General features: G+C 44.8%; 8 protein-coding genes across 8 annotated transcripts; 2 read left to right on the forward strand and 6 right to left on the reverse strand.

Moving 5' to 3' along the window:
- The first annotated feature begins 62 nt into the window (after positions 1–62).
- On the forward strand, positions 63–1,630 carry V2V93DRAFT_370126 (60S ribosomal protein uL3). The gene is made up of 2 exons (XM_066910191.1): positions 63–310; positions 448–1,630. The coding sequence occupies exons 1-2, from the start codon at positions 163–165 to the stop codon at positions 1,464–1,466; spliced, it is 1,167 nt and encodes a 388-aa protein (XP_066765839.1). The 5' UTR covers positions 63–162; the 3' UTR covers positions 1,467–1,630.
- V2V93DRAFT_370129 (uncharacterized protein) lies at positions 1,542–4,235 on the reverse strand. The gene is made up of 5 exons (XM_066910192.1): positions 3,729–4,235; positions 3,599–3,668; positions 3,372–3,532; positions 3,251–3,311; positions 1,542–3,194 (listed from the first exon to the last, which is right to left on the reverse strand). The coding sequence occupies exons 1-5, from the start codon at positions 4,140–4,142 to the stop codon at positions 1,762–1,764; spliced, it is 2,139 nt and encodes a 712-aa protein (XP_066765840.1). The 5' UTR covers positions 4,143–4,235; the 3' UTR covers positions 1,542–1,761.
- A 212-nt stretch (positions 4,236–4,447) lies between these two features.
- On the reverse strand, positions 4,448–6,019 carry V2V93DRAFT_324603 (uncharacterized protein; the record flags this gene model as incomplete). Its single annotated transcript, XM_066907477.1, has 2 exons — positions 4,448–5,804; positions 5,868–6,019. The coding sequence occupies 2 exons, from the start codon at positions 6,017–6,019 to the stop codon at positions 4,448–4,450; spliced, it is 1,509 nt and encodes a 502-aa protein (XP_066765841.1).
- A 257-nt stretch (positions 6,020–6,276) lies between these two features.
- On the reverse strand, positions 6,277–7,412 carry V2V93DRAFT_250043 (uncharacterized protein). The gene has a single exon (XM_066907110.1). It carries the CDS (start codon positions 7,296–7,298, stop codon positions 6,534–6,536), a length of 765 nt encoding a protein of 254 aa, XP_066765842.1. The 5' UTR covers positions 7,299–7,412; the 3' UTR covers positions 6,277–6,533.
- V2V93DRAFT_370134 (uncharacterized protein) lies at positions 7,404–10,282 on the reverse strand. The gene is made up of 4 exons (XM_066910193.1): positions 9,998–10,282; positions 9,770–9,929; positions 9,682–9,711; positions 7,404–9,615 (listed from the first exon to the last, which is right to left on the reverse strand). The coding sequence occupies exons 1-4, from the start codon at positions 10,145–10,147 to the stop codon at positions 7,829–7,831; spliced, it is 2,127 nt and encodes a 708-aa protein (XP_066765843.1). The 5' UTR covers positions 10,148–10,282; the 3' UTR covers positions 7,404–7,828.
- A 254-nt stretch (positions 10,283–10,536) lies between these two features.
- On the reverse strand, positions 10,537–13,365 carry V2V93DRAFT_370137 (uncharacterized protein). Its single transcript, XM_066910194.1, has 3 exons — positions 12,585–13,365; positions 11,374–12,530; positions 10,537–11,316 (listed from the first exon to the last, which is right to left on the reverse strand). The coding sequence occupies exons 1-3, from the start codon at positions 13,163–13,165 to the stop codon at positions 10,988–10,990; spliced, it is 2,067 nt and encodes a 688-aa protein (XP_066765844.1). The 5' UTR covers positions 13,166–13,365; the 3' UTR covers positions 10,537–10,987.
- Positions 13,366–14,418: 1,053 nt separating this feature from the next.
- On the reverse strand, positions 14,419–16,929 carry V2V93DRAFT_324287 (uncharacterized protein; the record flags this gene model as incomplete). Its single annotated transcript, XM_066907465.1, has 3 exons — positions 14,419–14,810; positions 14,870–15,043; positions 15,099–16,929. The coding sequence occupies 3 exons, from the start codon at positions 16,927–16,929 to the stop codon at positions 14,419–14,421; spliced, it is 2,397 nt and encodes a 798-aa protein (XP_066765845.1).
- Positions 16,930–18,039: 1,110 nt separating this feature from the next.
- V2V93DRAFT_400632 (glycosyl hydrolase family 85-domain-containing protein) lies at positions 18,040–20,753 on the forward strand. The gene is made up of 2 exons (XM_066912580.1): positions 18,040–19,141; positions 19,197–20,753. Exons 1-2 carry the CDS (start codon positions 18,124–18,126, stop codon positions 20,621–20,623), a joined length of 2,445 nt encoding a protein of 814 aa, XP_066765846.1. The 5' UTR covers positions 18,040–18,123; the 3' UTR covers positions 20,624–20,753.
- The last annotated feature ends 1,010 nt before the right edge of the window (positions 20,754–21,763 follow it).

The raw sequence follows: 21,763 nt of genomic DNA on the forward strand, positions 1-21,763 counted from the left end.
AGTCACAGTCACAAGTCCTTAAGCGCAGAGAGGCAGAGTCTGAGTGGGACATCGAGATCGTAACTCGACTCACTCACAAGTGCTTCCCAGTCTTCAGCAACATCGAGTTCACTCAGCAACTTCGCTTTTTTCAGCAAAGCAGCCTCAACAACTCAACCAGAAATGTCACACAGAAAGTACGAAGAACCTAGACACGGTTCGCTTGGTTTCCTACCCAGAAAGCGGGCTGCTCGTCACCGCGGAAAGTGCAAGTCTTTCCCTACCGACGACAAGACTAAGCCAGTCCACCTCACCGCTTTTCTCGGATACAAGGTATGCAATTGCTTGTGCTTTATGACTGTCTGAGAGAGAAAGAGAGCGCGGGTCTTTTTGTTTGCAAAGAGATTTGGCGGAGAATCAGTGGCAGAACTTCATGCTATGGACAAATCGCTAACGGAAAAAATTACTAGGCTGGTATGACCACCGTTGTCCGGGACCTTGACCGTCCTGGTTCCAAGATGAACAAGCGTGAGATTGTCGAAGCTGTCACCGTTGTCGACACTCCCCCTATGGTTGTTGTTGGCGTTGTTGGATACGTCGAGACTCCTCGTGGTCTACGAACTCTCACCACTGTCTGGGCTGAGCACTTGTCCGAGGAGCTCAAGAGACGATTCTACAAGAACTGGTACCACAGCAAGAAGAAAGCTTTCACCAAGTATGCCAAGAAGTACGCTGATGATGGTGTCTCTGTCTCGCGCGAGCTTGAGCGCATTAAGAAGTACGCTACCGTCGTTCGTGTGCTTGCCCACACCCAGATCCGCAAGACTCCTCTTTCCCAGAAGAAGGCTCACCTCCTAGAGGTTCAGGTCAATGGAGGTTCCATTTCTGACAAGGTCGAGTGGGCCAAGGAGCACTTCGAGAAGGAGATTGAGGTTGCCTCTGTCTTTGAGCAGGATGAAGTCATTGATGCCATTGCTGTCACCAAGGGACACGGTTTCGAGGGTGTCACCGCCAGATGGGGTACCAAGAAGCTTCCCCGTAAGACCCACCGTGGTCTCCGAAAGGTTGCTTGTATCGGTGCCTGGCATCCGGCCCACGTCCAATGGACTGTCGCTCGTGCCGGTCAGGACGGATACCACCACCGTACATCGGTTAACCACAAGATCTACCGTGTTGGTAAGGCCGATGACAAGGGTAACGGATCGACTGAGTTCGACCGTACTGACAAGACTATCACCCCCATGGGTGGCTTCGTCCGTTATGGTGAGATCAAGAACGACTTCCTCATCATCAAGGGCTCTATCCCCGGTGTTAAGAAGCGTGTTATCACTCTGCGAAAGTCGCTCCGCGTCCACACTTCGCGCAAGGCTCTTGAGAAGGTCCAGCTTAAGTGGATCGACACTGCTTCCAAGTTCGGTAAGGGTCGTTTCCAGACCCCGGCGGAGAAGAGTGCATTCATGGGTACTCTCAAGAAGGATCTCGAGTAAGCATAAAAAAAGTCTTGAAAAGTGTTTTTGTAGACGTCTTGTTGGAGGATTATACAGAGCTTGAAAAAGTAATGTGTTTTGTATGTTTTGTTCAAATAGGTTGCCGGCTTTTGTTTATGAATCATTTTAATTGTATAAATCAATCATAAATCATCTTTAAATTGCTCTGCTCGCTGCTCGAAGTAGATACGCTTCATAATTGTATAAAACTGCATTTAGTCAGACTTACGAAATGGATTTGCCTCTTCGATGGTGCCCAAATCTATTCCTCATTTCTATTTTTTCAGAAAAAGGGCTACTGAGCCTTCTCAAATCGTTCTCTTGCAACTTCTCGAACTTTTTCAGCAAACGATTCCCCACTTCCGCCGGGCCTTGCCTCTTTCTCGATATCTAGTTTAGCGTTTTCAGCACCTAAACCTACGCCCTGAGCATACATTTCTGGTTTTATAGCTTGAGATATTCCAGATCCGGTAGCGCCTAGAGCAGAGCCTGATTTCCAGCCCATGCTAGAAAGCATTTTGCTACCTTTGCTTACCGCAAACATGTCGTCATCATCGTCGTCGCCCTCTACTTCTACTGCATTTGCAGTTGCTGTGGTGGTAGTGGTGGTCGTAGTGGTGGTGGTAGCGGTGGGAGGTGCGGTGTCGGTGGGTAGTGTAACTTGATTGTCGGCTTGTTTCGTGGATGTCGCAGAGGCAGGCTGATTTTGAGCGACACGGCGCTCACGAGCGCGGTCTCTGTACGCTGAACTAGTTGTCGGGTTTCCCATCGACTCCTTTGCCTTCTCCAATTTCCTCCTCGCAATCTCGCATTTTTCTGTCATAGTCAACATATGGCTATGCAATAATGACAATCGCTCATGCTTATTGACTTGGTCGAATGCTGTAAATTTGCGACGACATAAGAGACACACTGGTCGACTTGGATCCGCGAATGATTCTTGCCATGCTGTATTGTGTTCAGACTCACGATTTGTCGTCGTATTTGACCCGTGAAGTTCCTGCTGCTTGCTCTGCCATACTTGGAGTAATCGCGGAGTCATTTTCTTAGCACTTACCACCGCCTCGCTTCTCTTCTTTTTGATCTGCTTCGCATTTTCGGAGATGGTTGTCGAGGGATCGACAGACGTAGGTGGTAGTATCTCACTACCTAAATTCGTCAAAAACGCCGAAACATCATCGCTTTGCGACTCGGGCGAAACGTATACGCCAACGTACACATTCTCATCCCAGTATGACATACGCGTACTCCCATTTGCCGCCAAAAACGAGAACTTCTCAGCCGACGCCTGATTTTGTTGATTACTAGCTGCGTATATCGGCACAAAAACACCAGGATGAATAAAATTGAATTGAACCTGCTTGTCGAAAAGTGTGACGGAATTATTGTCTTTCGAAAATGCGCGACTCAAGTGCTGAAATGCAGCTTTACAATCCGCAGCTGACGCAAATTCGATGAACGCAAATCCACTCGAGATCCCAGAAGCGCGTTCACGAGCAAGTAAGATCCGGCGATATCGTTTTGGAAATTGAAATTTTTCCAACGTGGAGAAGGCTTTCGCAAGATCAATTTCGGAGACGTGAAGAGGGAGGTTGCGGAGTATTAGGAACTGAGAAGGGGTATCTGATATGTCGCCTGCGCCGTCATTATGTATTGGTGCTTTGGATGCGTTCGCGCCGTGACGAACCGTGGCGACAGCGGATATAGGTACCGTTCCACCCACGGCGTCTAGATTTAAATTATAAGACTGTGTAGATAAAAACATTGACGAGAACAAGACAGACCTTTCCGCGGCGCATTACACTTGTGGCATTCCTTTCGTCGTGGATAGTTTGCTTCATTACACTGTAACATGATTAGCCAACAGTACTAATATCACAGTAACCATATCCAAAACAAACATACCAATTTGCAAACCCAGCCATCTTGCTCTCCTGGTGCGGGTTTGGAGAAGTTGATCTTAACAGTGGTTCCCTGTATATCCACAGACGGGAAATGTGCATCAATAAATGAGCGAGCGTCCTGTACATCCGCGAATCGGACAAATCCAAAACCTTTACTTTGTCCTACAACAGAATTGTTATGCAATGCTCACTTGTAAATAGCGCAATGTGGCAATGAAAAGTACTTACTTGTACTTCGGTCACGAATGACTGTTGCTCGTACAGCTTTTCCACCATATCCTTTAACAGCCTCGAGCAGCTAAAAATAACAAAAGTCAGCTCCTCAGCTCTTTCCATCGCGTTTAATAAAACAGCATACATCTTCCTGATCAAGATCGAGCGGAAGACCACGCACAACTACATCTGTCGATGGAGGCGCAGGAACTTCGTCTCGCCGTCTATACGATCCTGGCGACGCACCACGTCTACCACGACGATACCCACCGCGCCGATCGCCACCGTCCGTATACTCGTCTTCTTCTGACGCGCTAGAGTAGGATTTTTGTCGACGATGATATCTTGATGAAGGAGATCTTGATCTCGATCGTGATCGTGATTGCGATCTCGAGCGACGCTGTGAATAATGACGATTTGATTCGCGATCATCGTAATTGAGCTCGTCGCGGGGAGATGAAACGTGAGTATCGCGTCGAGGCGGAGGTAAAGCTCTGCGATAAGGATCAGACATGGGTAAGCGCGCTGTCAATACTGTGGCTACTGCTGAACTTTTCATGTAATTTATATTTCAGAGTTAATCTATTAAGCTTGCGGACATGGAGAGGTGCGGCGCAAGAATTCTCTTAGAGACTACTTCCCTAGATAAACATCGAGCTCTCTTCTGAATACACGATGAACAGTAATTTTCCCTCCTACAGGTTTGGTACTTATTGAGTGTTGGGTAAAGAACTAAATTACCAAAAGTAAATACATCATATTTGTGAGAAGCGCAATTAAACCGCTGATAGCCGTCTCATAAATTTTAATAAAATTACCAAAAAAAAAAAAAAAAACCATGTTCGTTACCAACTAGTATCTAAACTAGATCAAATTACTCCCTTTTTTCAAATCATTACCGTAAATAGTGCCCGCATCCTTCTCAACATACTCATCAGATCCAACGCTCCCACGAACAGCCGCAGCCGATTCAGGTTCGCCTATAGTACCAGCCCATCCGTTGCTTCGCAAATACTCTTCGAATTTGACATCTTCAATCCGAAGATCTTCGCCGGTAATATGCGGGACAAAAAAGTACGTGACTGCAATACCCACAACACCACAAATCGCCGCAATGATAAATGTCCATTTCTTACCCAGGTTGTTCTCTATGGGTTTGAAGCACTGAGTACCAATAGCTGCGCCAGCTTTTCCCACGGCAGCAGATAGACCGTAGCAAGTTCCTCGGACTGCGGTGGCGTATGACTCCGACGAGAGTAAACCGAGCATGTTTCCAGGACCAAGGTTACCAAAAGACTGCATGAGACCGTAAAAGACAACAAACAGAGGAATAATTTTTGTGATTTTATCGTACGAGCAACCAATCGTAAGACCAAAGATGAGATATCCAGAAAAGCCTAGCATCATTGTGTTGCGACGACCAAGAACATTACAAAGAAAGGCACCGACAAAAACACCCGGAAGAGCAATAGCGCCGAGAAGCAGTTGCCACTCAGCTGTACGCTTCAGATTATTAGCTGAACTAGTGACTACAGAGGAGATAATAGTTGCAGAGAAGACACCATTTGGAAAAGTCACAAAGTCATAGAGAAACCACGCACCGCAAGTGCCAATTAATGAACGCCAGTAATACTTAATAACAAGTAAATATGGTACACGAGCTCTGATAGCACCCTTTTTGTACAGATACGAGGTTGCCATTTTCCAACGGAAGTAGAAAACAGAAAGCGGAAGTAAGCAGCCAATACCAAAGCAGACACGCCAGACAGTTGACAGATGATCAGTGCCAGCAGCAGAAAGCACGATTAAAAAGACAGAGATAGATAGAGGACCACCAAAGGACAAAGGAAAGTTTGTGACCATGATGAAGATTGGACCACGGTGTTTGAGCGTGGCTTCGTTGGCCGCTTCTGAGGCGGAGGTTGAGGAGGCAGGGTACTCACCACCGGTTCCAAAGCCGACAACACCGCGACAGACGACGAGCATCCAGAACATGCCGGTGGTCGTGGTACCATGAGCGGCGGCTGCAAGGATTCCGCCGATGACAATGAGCAGAGTAGTGGTGACGATAGCTGTTTTGCGACCGAGGTAGTCGCACGCGAGACCGATAACAATCTGGCCGATAATTTCGCCGATCAGAAGGGCATTAGAGACACGGGTAGACATGGTGGAAGTGTACTCTTTGGGATATTCCTCGCCAAAGAGCACGTTTGTCATTGTCCTTGAAGCAAGAGTGCGAGTTAGAACTGGAAATAAAAGGAGAAAAAAAAGAATAGCGACACACATGAGATTATTTTGGTATCCATCGCTGATGAGGGCGGCGCCGGCACAGATGATGCTTAGGTAGGAGGCAATGCGCTGGGTATGAGAGGGCTTTGGAGTGAGCACGACTTCAGAGTCAGAATGGGTGTCTTCAAGAACAGGCTGCTGCGTCATTGTGCTGAGATATGAAAAAGAATAAGGGCATGAAGATGAAGGGAAGAGCAAGGCAGAAAGAAGAGATATTATAGCGAACTGAGCACAAAGCAGACAAAGAAGGGTATTTGACGAAGAAAAAGTAGAGATGCGAGTGATGAAACGCGATACAGGCACGTGTCTACTTTGACGGGCGTCTAAGAACAAGGCGAGGCATTATCCGAGGGGGGGCATTATCTGGCGAAGCCCTATATCGGAGCAGGATCCCGAAGAGCGAGGATCCATCAAGGCTCGGCGCTCATCGAGGCGTAGCCAAGCACTGACTCGTGCTGCAAGTGCATAACAGAGAGCATACATACAAAGATAAGGAATTGTATATTCCAGACAAGCTTCTCCGACAAAGTTCGTTGTGAACTAAAGGCTTTGCGCTTATTTTAATTCGCAGATCACGTGCTACTGCGATTTATATTCGTACACTTCCATGCTCTCAAATATATAACCAAACACACGACCTCTTATTAATACAAGCAGTATTTCACGGCATTATAACATAATATATAAACACGCTCCAGTAGATTAATAAAGCTACACCGAATCCAATTGTCCGCGCGTTTCCAAACACAGATGGCTTAGCATCCGCAAACTCGTGCGTAATATCATGACCGAGTTCCTCGGCCGACATATTTGCACAGTTTCCGCACAAACTGTAGTCAGGGCATACCAAACATTTTCTTCTACGCCCCAGAAGACAGATATTTAGAGATTCACATCGTGGACCGCGACACAGCACTCCGCAGTGGTGTTCGTCAGCGGCATCGCGCACGCCGTCGAACCGCACGAACTTTTCCAGTGCTTCTTCCGGCGCATGCCCTTCATAGCTCCCAAAACACTTCTCACACAGATCCAACGCCTGACAGCATCCAGCCATACACCGCCGCCATGCGTCAGACCTAATTAACTGCCAGCATCCATCGCAGCGCACCATCCGACACGGCCCCAGCCGTATGAAAAGCGGCGCATTGTAGATGCTATTCCGTTGCACATGACATACCATGTGAGAGTCATTGAGACAGGCGAAGCCTTGTATTCGGCACCGCCAGCAGAGGTCGTATGAGCAGGTGTCACAGTGAGAGTATGCTGAATGGCTGGCAATGCGCTGTTTGCAGAGGTCACAGTGTATTATTATTTCCGAGACAGCATTTGTGAGAGAAGAAAGAAGCCTCTTGGAATTGTGTAGAGGAAGAAGATAAGCGGACTTTTCAGAGTTTGCTTTTGAGCTTTGTGTCTCTTTAACGAGCATTCTAGTTAAAAATTATAGTCTGATATCGCGACAGAATGCAAGTGCAGTTGCTGCCATTTAAATATCTGATCATCTCCTATTCTGACAAGTGAGGCATTTCGCGCCTACTGTAAAATGAAATAATAGCGCATCAATCGTCAGTTTTTTTTTCTCTCCCACTCTCTTATAAAATCCCCATCTTACTCCAGTACAAATACATAAAACATATATACATGTATTTTATATGCATATCCAAAAAACCTCTCATTTTGATTACTCTTTTACTCTCTACTGCTCTACAATGGCAGTATATCACATATACCGCACTTGAGCACTAAAGCAATCTCAATATCGCGCATTTCCTAAACTAAGCTGTCACTTTAAAACCGCACAATGATATTCACGCCTATTTCTCCACAAGATTTTCAAACTTGAAACACACTCAAGTACGTATTTATAAGAAAACTAAAAACAATCGAAACACCGCTTGCTCCTATAAACTATTACCTGTCGGAAACTCAAGACAAAACAAAAACAGTATCATTCGAAAATTAAAAGGCAGATCCCTCAGAGTCGTCAATCAACTCAAAATCATCCTCACTGAACTCTCCTAATTCTTCCTCACTCACGGCACTCTCCATCTCCTCTTCCTCTTCTTCCTCTTCTTCCTCACCGGCCTCTGTGGAAACAGTCACCTCAGTCACTGCAGTTTCGTCGTCTGCACGCGCAATCAACGAGCTACCCACGCTGGACTGCACATTCAGCACCGGAAACATCACATCAGACGCATCAGAGTACTTGCTCTTACTCATCTCGTCCTCCGCTACCGCAAGCTGCCTCTCTTCCACGACAGCAGCAGCCTCAACCTTTACCTCGCACCAAAGCTCATCACCAAAGCGTTCTCCTTCAGTGGTGACCATCCGCCAACATGAAGCATGAGAGCCGTTTACAGCCGGCGTCTTCAACATGGCAGCAAATCTTGCCGTCTCGCCTACTTCAACCTCAAACGGTATAATCGACACACTAGTCGAGTTTGCACCATCGCTGGACATTCTGTTTCCGCTCACATACTCAACAGTAACACCAGCAGGCCATGGCATTTCTCCAGTGTTCTTCATCGACCACGACTGGAAAAATACCTGCCCCGGTCTGTAAACGGATCCACCTGCCACAGCCTGATCAACAACAGTAGCACTGAGCTTCTGTTTCTCCGCAATATTCTCATTGCTCAAATTGATCAAGTCCTCTGTCTCCGTAGCATTATCCACAACTCCCTCAGTCTTAACCTCACCCATCTCTGAGCTCACGTCAACTTTGCTCGGTGCATCATCCAAGACCGTCACAGTAATGCCTCTGACCGGATTACGAAGCTTAATCAACGGATGCGTCTCGTTGTGGCTCTTGGGTAGCGCCTCACAGTTCTCACACAAATCAAAATCCTCGCACACCGTACACTTATATCGTACACCCACAATGCACTGATGTGTTTCAGCGCATGCGGCACCATCACACAAAACTCCAAAGTGCATCGCCTTCTTCGTCTTGTCGCTCGCACGCTTGAACATTGATGGCTGCGTAAGAATAACAAAACTGTGACCAGGATGTGTCTCATCTACATTCTGAAAGCATTTGCTGCAATAGTCAAAATCAGGACAGTTGACACATTTGTTTCGTGTACCAGCGATCATCGCATCGCAGCCGTCGCAATAGGCATGATGAAATTGAGCGTTAGTCCCTGCAGTTGATCCACCAGATTTAATATATGGGCAACCGCCTTGACTAATAGTAGTCGGCTTATACTTCCTTTGTCGGGCTACGAGCGGGGACGCAGAAGAAGGGGTAGACGCAGCATTTGTCGGAGCGGCAGGCGCCTCAATTGCCTCGAGATAATGGAGATCATCGAGACAGTGATAGCCGCTCTTCACACAGCTAGAGCAGATATCATAGTCGTTGTTACGGCAAATGCGGCAATGGTAATAGGTCATATCAGCGATCGGCCGACTGCAAACATCACAACGAACACTGCACGACTGGATCGGTTCAGCTAGTGACGAGACCGGCGTGGCATAAGGCACCTTGAAAGACCGCGAAAGCTCCAGCTTTAGCTCAGACTTAAGGCGCTCGGTGACTGCAGACACTTCATTTTTAACCAACTCACGAATGTCGTCAGTCATCTGCGACCTAGCTAGATTCTCAATAGCCACATAGTTCACAGCTGGCACAGAGCCATCAACTTCAGCATCAGCATCAGCATCAGCATCAGCATCAGCTTCGGCATCAGCATCAGCATCAGCATCAGCATCAGCATCAGCATTAACATCGGCATCGACATCAGCATTAGCATCAGCATTAGCATCAACAGCAGCATCAGCGTTAGCATCAGCGTTAGCATCAGCGTTAGCATCAGCATGAGCAGCAGTTTGACCTTGAACAACTTGCCACACAACAGTCAGCATTCATTGTAAAATTTAAGACACAAATAAAATACATACCATCTCTTACAAAAAGCTTAGCCTTCGACTTAGCATAAATCGAATGTCTGCACCGATGATACGCCTGTGAAGATTCTAGCGCCACGATACCATGGCCCGCAGTTGAGTAGCGTGACACGGCAATCTCCCTATCGGCCGGGATATCGAGCAGCGACTTGAGCTACACCAGACAAGTCAGAATCATGTAAAAGACATAAAAGCCAAAAACCAAAAGCTAAAGCAACTTACTAGTCCGGGTAGCTGATCCTTCTTAAAGTTGGAAATGTGTAACTTGAATCGGCGAGTTACGCCTGCGTACGATACCTTCACCTGTACCGCACCCGTAGGGTCCTGCATCTTAGGACGCTGAGGAATAGTAGCAGCGGCAGTAGCCTCCATTATTAGCCTTTAACAAGCACTAAATTGCAAAGCTTGATAAAGTGAAGTAGCCCGGCTTAGATTGTCGGACTGAGAGTGTTAAGAGGTGGGAGTAAAGGTGATGAAGCGGAGAGGCGGAGTCGTCGGGAGATAAACGAAATGCGATTAGCTCTATTAACATGGTACCACAAACACAGATGTCTTATGGTGTGCCTACCGTGGTGTCGCACCCATATTTGCATATTACTATTACATAATCAGTATGCTGCTGAGTCAAGGCTCTCACCGATCCAAGACTGACTATTCCAGTTACTCTACATGCTAACCTCTAAATATTGTCTAAAGTAGTCAGTTCTGAAATATTGTATCACTGATTTACAATCAAAGACTGTTTTAGTTAATGGCGTGATCGCTGTTTCGATGGACCAGCTTCAAATTATGCGAAAGCAAACTTGTCAGCCTCTGCACTTACACATCTCACTTGAGCATTAGCTTTAAGCATGGCAAACTACACGCATAGATTACTACAGAGAATTGAAAACAAATATCTCTACTGTCTCAATAAAAAGCGCATTATACAGGAACATAAACCAAAATATGTAGCTCATATAGTTGCATAAATCCAAAGTTCTAAGCTCTTCCGTACTTGCGTTACCGACTCTTATAACGACTGGTACAACTTTTGTTGATTTAAATCCAAAACTTTTTTCTTTTCAATTCATGGCACAAATATAAAGAGACAGCTGTATGTGATGATCAACTGGAAAAACCATTGTGATATATGTCCAATATGAAAAGTTGTAATAGAAATGATGTAAATAATGTGTATCAGTGCGCCAGCACTTGCATACTCATGAGTTACTAAGCGAAGTAGTATTGCGGAGTCGTCACAGCTGGAAATAACGGCGCAGTATTACCATTTTCAGCAAGATAGAACTGCAAAGTATCGTAATAATACACAGTCCCATTAGTCTCTTGAGCAACTGTGCCAGCAGGTACAGGCGATGGCGCTGCAAGCGATACGGGTGCAACAACCATCGGCATTGAAGCGTACCCAGAGGGAGATATCGAACCCATCGCTGAGGGATACTGAGAGTATCCGCGTGATACCATGTTTGGTATCACATTTTTATCCTGAGGCTGTGATGCGTAGAAATACTGATGCTGCAATTGCTGCTGCTGATGTTGTCCTAAACCCAAAAGGTCAGCTATCTTGTATCATTTTAGCAAAACATAAAAGCACATACCGTATAAATTTTCAGAGTAATCATGTCTTGAGCCTCGATGTCCATTGGAAAAACCTCTAGAACGAGTGTTATATCCATATCGATGCTGCTGTCCGTCCAAAGGACTATTCTGCAAAGCCGGAGGCTCAATATCAGCAACGCTCACCACCTTTGTAGGACGCGGTTGATGCATGACATCTGGAGTTAGCCGGTATTCAACTGGAATAGGACCTTGATTGGTATAGCTCGCGTCAGGAGTCGCGCTTTGGGTAGGAGCATCGCCGCTCGCAGGCGGCGGAACAGGCGACGAAACAATCGGAGGCGAGCGAATATTTTCCACTTTTGCATGAGCAACATGCGGAGATTTCTTCGCAGCATACACCGATGCTGGCGGTAATTTTACTCTCGGCACTTTTTTTGTCTTGTGCTCTTCAAATAGTCCATCAGAAATTGATGCTGCCACAGAAGTCGACTCGTTCTCTGGGGACGTGCTTTCAGCAGACAGTGGAGATATAGGCGCCTTTGGAAATTTGACAGTCACCACAGGTGGTGAGTGTGGCGCTTCATCACCGCGTGCGTGATCGTCTGCAGATTCATTGACAATCTGAGACTGCAACTGATATTGTTGAGTCAAATTCTTAACCTCGTCAAGCCTGACGTCGCGATACTGATACGGACCCTGATCCAAAGTGTCACGAATAGGTTGGCGAGCATATGATTGTCCTGGATGAATAAGTGACTGATGCCGGGCAAACTCATGATTCACGTGCACTTGTCCAGTGTAAGGGCTATAATCTTGAGAAGGCGTCTGTCGGGGATAAGTCGAATGTTGGGGATACATCGAAGCTTGCTGATGAATTCGGATTGACGGTTTCACATTTTCCTGTGCATTAGATTCCTCGATTGATGATGTATGCTGTTTACTGTCTGCAATAGTAATATTTTTATGCGTATGGCTATTTAAGCCCGGAGTCTTATCTGTTGAGATTGGCCGCGCGATCACTAGTTTAGATGCAGGCAACAATATTCGAATAGCTCGGCGAATAGGAATATGTGTCGGCATAGCTATCAAGTCTTTCTTAAAGTAGCCCCGAATTATTTTTGACTGAGAACCGGGAATCTTCACGTAGAATGGGCCCCGGAAGAGAAGCTCGATACTGTCCATAATAGCATCAGAACTAAATTAGCAAATTATTAGCACGCTCTAGACGAAATTAAATCCAAATACATACCCAGCTGACTTAATCTGAACCTGATCAAAGCTGGCACGAAGAGACGAATTATTCTGATTTCTACTTCTTCGATCCAATTCAATTCTCGCAGATCCAAATCTGTCATAAGCACTCGTGGCTTTCGAGCCACCTGCAGGAAAGCGAGGCTGGCTGTTGCCACCTCGCGGTTGCGGCCTGCCATACTTCTGGTTTTGGAGTGATACCTGCTTACTTTCAACATGGGGCTGATCTTGAGTTCTCGCGACATCTGGATGAGAGCTTGAAGTGCTTTCTATTTTCTTTGGTTCTGATTTCTTTGATTTTGATGTGGTGGACTTTTCGAGCGTCCAACCAGTGGTGATTGCTGGTGGCAACGGCTTGTTATCAGCAGACCCAATCTTTGATCTAGAGACGTTCGACTCAGAATCAATATCATGCCCATCTCTCTGATCTTGTGCTGATTTGCTCAAGTAACGTCCATTTAATTCGTCGTCCTCATTTTCAGCTGAAGTCTCGCGCATCTTTGTCGCCTGCCGCTTCCGCCGCTTTCGTTCAGCGAACAACTTCTTTGTGCTGGCCGCCGTAGATACAGCTTCCGCCATCTTCAAATCGGAGAAATAAACACCGCAAAAGAGCTAAAATTTTGATACTACTAGAGCAAAAGATAGGAATTGTGAATTAGAATAGAGAATGATCGGGATTAGGCCCTTAATTGCAGCCCAGGGCAAATCACAGGCAAACCGGTCTACCTTCCCTTGTCAGCGCCTTAAAATCCAAAAAGTTCTGATTCCCCTGACTAATATTCACGTGACATAAAACCTAGTTACAAAACCCTGGCAATATCCGACGGGCTAGGGTTGCAATTTCAAACCAAAAAGAGAGGATATATAAAGAGTGGGAAAGATCCTCCTGATAACTTTTTTCCTTTTTGTGCGGCGGCCTGAATCATTCCGTGTTGTTCATCTCTTTTGTATTATCTAAAGCTCTACCGATTTGATGAATGTCAGTTTCAGGCCAGAATAACTTGTATATATAACGACGACCGTCTAAACGCCCATTTCGTCTTTCATTCTTTTTCGCAACTGGTTCTGCATTTCTCTCATGATGAATTTAGTGGTTCCTGTCCGTGTTGGATTGACGGAGGGCTGGGGGTGTCATACATTTCAATCTGTATCTTTGAATAGTATTTATCTTGTCATTTGAAGGAAATTGCAGTCGTTTAATCAGAAGATGTCCTGTAGAGCAATTCTGCTGTCCAGTTTAAAATGACCCAACTCAAAGTTGAACTTTAGAAGATTTATCCTGGCAGCTTCGCTGTATGTCATCTATTCTTATAATCCATATTTTATAGAGAACGATTTACAAAGCTGTTAAAAAGATCTCAGTAACCTACAATTTCTCATCTGACAAAACAATACAAAAGTACCAAAAAATAAGCTGCACTAACGGTGACAAGTCTGAAATTAATCGAAGTATACAAACCCCCAAAAAGATAATAAAATCAAAGGTGAAAACAGGGTGGAAGAAGAATTTTCTTATTATTCGCTTGGATCATTGTAAAAATGGAATGGCATATATATCGTGCAGTCAAGCTGTCGTCGTCAAGAGAAAAAAAAATAGTTAATAAAATAGTATTATTCAACAAATCCTCATGACCAATAAATGATTCTTTTAATATCTGAAAAAGAAAAAGAAACTAACTCGAAACTCCACCATGATTAAAGATAATTACTGCAAGTATCAAAAATATTATTCTGTGTCATTTTCCCCCAAATCATGTCATTGCAACCTGTCACGAAATCAACTTAACATGTGAGGAACCAGCGACAAAGAGAAAAACAAGATATTATATGAATTAATCGAAATGTACGTTAATAGGTCTTCCGGACTCGTCGGCAATCCATGGATCTTCCAGCGGACATATGAGGTTTGGGTTAATATAAACCGAATTCCGTTCGCGCTCCTCGTCCAGTGTACGCGACTGTTGACGTCCGTTGGCATCGGCAGTGCCTGATTTGATAGCACGCAGAGCAATGAAATACGACAACGGCAGGTAATGATCATAAAAATTCCACATCATGACGAGAGTAGCAATCGGAAGAGGAATCAAGAGAACAGCAAGATAAAATGCCTTTTGCAGTGCAAGTGTTCCAGCTGTCGTCAGATGGAAAATCAGTAGACCAACACATACGCGGAAGAATATCATAGGCCACGATTTTCCAGTGGAATGCTGCGGATGGGTCATAGCTACAACAAATTAGAAAAAATAAGCAAAGCAAATGAATTAAAATATCAGTATAACTTACAGTACATGAGTTGGTACTTGAAGGTAAAATATCCCAATACGAAATAAACCAATCCAAATGTAAGAATCTTGGTGGACATAGCGCTGTAAGACAAGCAAATGATCAAAATGAAAAGAGGCTGTGGTAAGAAAAAGCCGTAGTTGAAATTTGGCGGCTTGTACAGGTTATAAAAATCTATATATTCATATTAGCATCTGCAAAGCCGCGTCATTAAAAGGAGAAAAAATACCTCTAGGCGTCTTTGAAAAAATCTTAATGAACGGGTACTTGAATACAACTCCAAATTCCAACAAACGGAAAGGAATCATGCCAATTCCTTGAAGAATTATCAAGTCGACATAGAACAATGCCATTTTCTGCAGCGAGCGGGCAAGAACATAGGCAATCTTAGTTGTGTCTTTGAGGATCGACCACAGCATACTAGCTGTACCTGCAATCGTGAACAATAGAAACAAGTTGACAAAAATGTAAAAGAAATTTTTTCCAACAACCGAGAGCTCAACGTCTCCATGCGAGATGTAACCCTGAAGATTAGACAAGCCATTGTACAAAAAGGGAACAATGACATTGAGCAATGTGAATAACAGAGTGGGCAGGAATCCAGTAACCAAAGCTGATAGAATTCGCGATTCCTTAAGTACATCTGCCAAACCAGGCCAGAATTTTTCAATGGATTGAACATCCAGAAACGCTGACAGCGAAGCCACAGGGAATACCAACGCCACAGTCGAGATTGAAATGATGATTGTGATTATCCACTGTCTAAAGAGTCTTTCAGTGCGTGACTTGTACAAATTTTTCCAAATCACATCATGAGGAGCTGGGGCATTGTGAGCTATAAGGCGATAGGCTCTGGGATCCAATACAGCCTGGGCAGCCATCTGCGCGCTTGCAACAGTGTCCATTGTAACAAAAGCGACAGGAGTCGCCTTGTATTCTTTATGACGAGCCATCTTGACTTGCTGATCGAGCTTCTCGAGTTTAGCTGTATAGTAGTCAATCTTGTCGACATGCTTTCCAAACAATCCCAGAAATCCAGTGCGAATGAGAGGACGACGACGACCGAATGATTGCGTGCCATTGATCACATTAGGCAAAGCATCACCATTAGTCGGAACGTCGCCGGTGAGCAATGGAGTCATACTGTTGTCATCAGATCCAAGGGGGATAGGAGGAGACTGCGGGAGTGAGTTGACATCTGGAATCGTTCTGGCGCTACGAGTGGCACCTTCGCTTCCAAAATACTCTGTCCAGGCGCGCTCCACCCTGTGTAGCATTTTGCGTCGACGGTCCATTAACTTGTCTAGCTCTTTCCAGTGGCGACAGATAGTGATAGAACGGACTTGGCCAATACCAAATGACTCAATATGCTCTTTCAAAGCCTCTTCGTTACGAAGTTCAGTGGGTACGCCAGAAAGACGGATGGTGCGATCGGTAATCGAGTTCTGGCTGCCCAAGTACGACTGACGGACACGAACTATATGATGCGTTTGTCTGAGCAAGAAATACCCTGTCAAAAATGTAAAAATATAGGCAAAAATAACATAGCACCAAAGGTAAGTGTCGTAGTCTTCTGGCCATGTTTCGTCGTCAGTAGGGCCGGAGGCGGTCGAGTTGACCTTTGGACCCAAAAGTTTCATCACTTTTCTCTGAGGAGTGTAGATAGCACTTAAAGCATTGCTGTCATCATATGCCCCGGTAAAATGCAGCCGTACAGGGGAAATAACTGCGACGGTAAAAAAGGTGCAGACAGCAAGTAACTTTATGGTCATGCTGAAAAAGCCCAGAAACACAAACGCGTCCAAACCCGCATGCTCAAGAATTTGTTCTTCTGTAATGCGATAGAGCACTGGAATCCAACCAAAGAAAGATTTTGGCAGCTGCGGCAGACCAGGATGGTGCACCACGCGGGCGGCATATAAATCTGGCCATTGGGTTCGAAGAATACAGAATGCGATGAAGGCGGAGAATCCGAAAGAGCCAGCGATAACAATTTGCGTTGTCATGACTGCCGGGTTGCGAAGCCGCGGGTCATCAACTGGCTGCAGCGGATCGTCCATTCTGCCTCTCAAAAACAAATGAAGGTGGGAATAGAGAAGGGTGGGTAGAAGCAGAAGTGCAAATGCAGGAGCAAAAAAGAAGGGTAGATTGGAGATTTGTTTGCCATCGGTATATATCTGATAGCTGATCACAACTGATCACATATTACGTATACAGTCACAAATATGTCTACCGCTAGCATTTTTACACCACCAGAAACTAAAGACAGTAGTATCTCGGCTTGCCGGAGTCCTCCGTCTCCGCCCAGTGCAAAATCGTAAACGGCAAAATGTATACAAAAACAAAAATGGCTCACGGCAATATTCTGCTTCACACGGACTGCGTCGAGGCCAATTATCTTGCAAACCAAAGTGCGCTCAGAATACGATCTCGCGTTATTCGATATACACAGCTCTGTATCGTTTTGCTCGTTTGAGCGGCGGAATTCTTGCGCTATGGCGTTGTGGCTCAAAACTACGGGGTCTCGACCAGCGCCTTGTCGGCACGTGCCGTGACAATCCTTCGGTAATAGGCAAGACTATATTCGCTCTGTTGATTATTATACCAAATTAGTTATTGATAGAATCATTCTTGCTTGAAAGACCTTATATGTCACCAGTTGCTGATATTTTGGAGACTCGGAGTACCGGACACTGTGTTGTAAGCCAGGAGATAAGATAACTAAACTCCAACGACGTAAAAAAACTCACACTTGAATCAAGATTATGTTATGCACAGTCGAACATGGCGATCTGAACAATAACTACGACCGAGCACTCTCGTTGTACGTCCAATAATGAGCGTATTTTTAGTTATCTATTACTTCTACGGATGGCGTGTATTTTCTAGTCCACAGGTTTGGACTATTCGCTTTGTAATCTGAGAGTTATACGCGAGTGAATACATATATCTCTCGTAACCTGCGCGTAGAGTGTGCTAAAATAAGCGTGAATCTCATCTGCAGCCCATGCTGAACGCTAGAAAATATATCATCGCTGTCATGTAGTGTACAGTAAATGCGATAGCTTCCTTTTAGGCATTGCACAGCCACTACAGCCACGTGGCTAATACGTCTTGCCGAATGCGACCGATGAGCTCTCGAGGACAAAGCGTCGTCCCAATTTAGAGTGCTTACAGTTCATTAGTTCAGATTCACCAAGGCTTGCAATGCCTTCGTGCTTCTGTGTTTTTGGACTGATATAGAAGAAAAAGCTATGAGTACGTCTGGAAGTGCTACTGCCTGCCGCACCTTTTCTGATCTGACATCACTCTTCAAATGGAACGAGTCGCTATTCGCAACCAGATCCATTAATTCTTCTTTTCCACCCGACGATCTTCAGCGCGTTCGTAGTCCTTTGTCTCTGCGACACAGATCACCTTCCCGAGTATTTGCTTCGCGACTACTAGTTTGCCATGACTTCAAAGGCGGCTACAGTTCACAAGAAGACGCTGACTTTCAAGGCTATTTTCCCCACAGTTCTGGTGTCGCGTACTGGGCTAGAGCTTTCGAATTAATTGATACGTTTATTTACTTTTCACACACGCGAGTAGCAATCCCACCCGCTACTTGGACCACAGCTTGTCATAAGAATGGCGTTGTTTGTCTAGGAACATTGATTTTTGAGTTTACCAAAGAAGCGTCGGCGGATGCTAGAAGACTGTTAACGCCAAATAGCACAGGTATCGGATACTTATATGCTGAAATCCTTGCTAGAGTTGCCGATTATTTTGGATTTGATGGATATCTGCTCAACATCGAGACAGTTCTTGGCTCGCCAGCAGAAGCTCGAGAGCTGCTCAACTTCATTGAGTATTTCAAATTCGCTTTACATAAGGTGGTTGGTCAGCACGCACGCGTGATTTGGTACGATTCGCTGACTACTGAGAATAAAATCGATTACCAAGACTCTCTCAATTTGACTACATTACCGTTTTTCAAAGCAGCTGACGGATTATTTACGAATTACTTTTGGCAAGAAAAGTCAGTTTTTGATGGCGCAATGCTGGCTGGAATGCTATATCGATTAAACTTATGGACTGGACTGGACGTTTGGGGAAGAAATGTACAATACCCTGCTAGATTCGATATAGGAAAAGCTATGAAGCAAATCGAGCCTTCTGGTACGAGCATGGCTTTGTTTGCTCCGGCATGGGTTTACGAGGATTTGGGACAGGCAGATTTTGAAAAAAATGATTTGGAATTCTGGTATAAGCATAAGGATGGCGTTACAGGTATGAAAACTTAGCTGTGCCGTATATTTCAAAGTATATTGATCGATATCTTTAGGGGAACCATCAAGCGTTTCGCAATCTATTCGTCCACACCCATCTCCCATTCTCCATACCGAGACTTATCAGCTCTTTTATACATCGTTTACAACTGGCCATGGTTCCGCATTCTACGTCAATGGTAAGGTAGAGTTCAATGAAAATTGGGTGAATCACGCTCTTCAAACGGCATTGCCAACTTATCCTCATGGCGCTGATTCCGTGTATGCCCAACGATACAGCCGCAAGCTATACAAGCGCGGAGTTACAACAGCTGTTCCAGGTTCTTTTAAGGTTATTTGGTCTATTGACCACTCTAGTGCGTTTTATGGGGGCTCTAGTCTGAAATTAACATCTGACCCACTTAACCTATCGCCTTATCAGGAGGCAATTTACCCGTCATCAACCGAACCAGAGTCTTCAGAATGGTCATCATATTCCGGACGATCTTCTTCATCGTCTTTATATACACCGTCATCATCACCGTCAGGTTCCGCTTTGAGATCTTCTGTCTCTTCGCAGTCGTCAAAGACTGATCGGCTATTGAGAAGAATGCCATCGTCGTCTCAAATTCAGCCACGACGAGTACAGGTTGTGCCATTATTTCTATTAGATTTTGCAATGGAACCTTTAGAGCCGTTTAATTTTTTTGTTTCCTTTTTAAAGAATGCAAAAGGTGATGTATTTATTAGAATTTCTGGACGATGGATCGTGGATACCCCAAGCACACCAGATAATCTTGCTACGTGCTACGACGAGCTCGATAGCGACTCGACCGTGAATGTGTACGGAGAAAACGTCTTTGAAGCAGATTTATCGGGATCAGTTTTGAATTCCTGGGTGCGCAAGTCATTCAATTTCAAGACTCCTCAAATTCCTCAAGAGATGATTGAAAAAATCTCTATTCAGGGCAAAGCAGCATTGATGAGTATTCGATTTGTTATCAATCATCTAGATATTGTCTGCGCCGATAATTTTTCAGGAACAATCCGACTCGGAAGCCTTCTATTATATAGCGGCAACAGCTCAGAAAATGATCGAAGTGTTAAAAATGACTCTTCGAGAGAGGAAAAGTTGGTGGTACAGTTTGGTAGTTTTGAATTAGCTTCGTCGTCGTCGCATACATCCACTCCATCTATTAAAGCTCCTGCTAGAGTAGCTAATGTCAATCTGGATTTACATGGGCCTGAAAAAGCGCGAATATTACGATGGGAAAATGATACTGCGAGTTCAGAATGGATTGTATATATAAATGACCGTATGACTGGCGTTGCGTCAGCGGCTGGCTGGGTTATCTCTGAGACTTTGCTTGAATCATCTCGACGAGAAGTCGAGACGAGTGTGAATATAAGCGAACTTGAAGTAATTACTTTGACGGTAAGGATAGATGCCGTTGGGTGTGGTGGGGCTATTGTTAAAGGAGTTGAGCAAATTCTGAGTGTTTGAATGTATAGTATTTGGTCGGCGTTTTTGGTTGATTCTGAGCTTTGGGTATTCTGCCGATAATGGCAGGCCAGAGGTAATATTGTAACGTACATCTATTAATGTAATAAACTTAGAAGATTTATTTATGTGATCTCATCTGCGTACTAAAGTAATTACGTAAGTTTGCTATTCAAAAGAAGACCGCCTCCAGACAAGTAATAGACTATAGAATAAGAGGAGTTTCTAGCGATACCGACCTTGCTGAGACTGGACGTGCCTTTTCCGTTGGTGGTCTAAGCGAGTCACCCATACAGTCATCCGCGCCCCCTTTCGCATGAACCGTGAAAACGCAGATGGTTAGACTAACCCCACCGTTTTTCTCTATAACTAACACGTTGTAGGAGATTCAGTTCAGTGCATTTATTTGTCCTATGAGAAACACATATGTTCTCTGCCGCCCCCAAATTCAAATCGATAACTCAGCACTCATACCTTGCCTTGCACAATTCGTCGTGTACAGCTTTACTTCGTATAGTCCGTTTTCAGAAATCCCGTAAGGAGACGACGTCGCCCATGATACACACATTTGTCTATCGCGTGCCCTCTCACATGATGTCCACTTTGGTATCCCGGACTGTGTAATGCAATCACGCCAATATGAACGTGTCTGTAATTCAGTGATTCCTCTAGCTAAGGTTATGTTCCTAGCCCCATATAGGAATTCCATGTAATCAGCTTCAGCTCTCAAAGTCGTGGGATCTACTTTATTATCAACCATTATCTCATTGCCGATATATTCATGAGTTATCGTTTCGATTGACCCGAATTTTACATGATCGCAGCAGATGCAATTTTTTCTATCGTCTTGGTAGCATTAGTCCTCTTACATCAATTCTTTGCAATCAATACGTGCAAAGAGAGAGCGTGCATAAACCATTATCAGAGGAATGTAATGTTCTGCCAATATTTTAGTAATACACCATTCTTACGGTAGAACACCTGCAAGATGAATATTATCCATAGCCGCAATGATTTGATAACGTGCGGTAGAGTTTAGTAGGGTCACAAGGTTTAGAGATAATCGAGACCCTAATGTTAATACGTTGTCACAGCAACACAATGTAAACAAAAGAACTCAAAACTCATGAGCCGCATCCACCC

Source organism: Kockiozyma suomiensis (assembly GCF_038497685.1).
Source record: "Kockiozyma suomiensis strain NRRL Y-17356 unplaced genomic scaffold V2V93scaffold_7, whole genome shotgun sequence".
Lineage (NCBI taxonomy): Eukaryota > Fungi > Ascomycota > Lipomycetes > Lipomycetales > Lipomycetaceae > Kockiozyma > Kockiozyma suomiensis.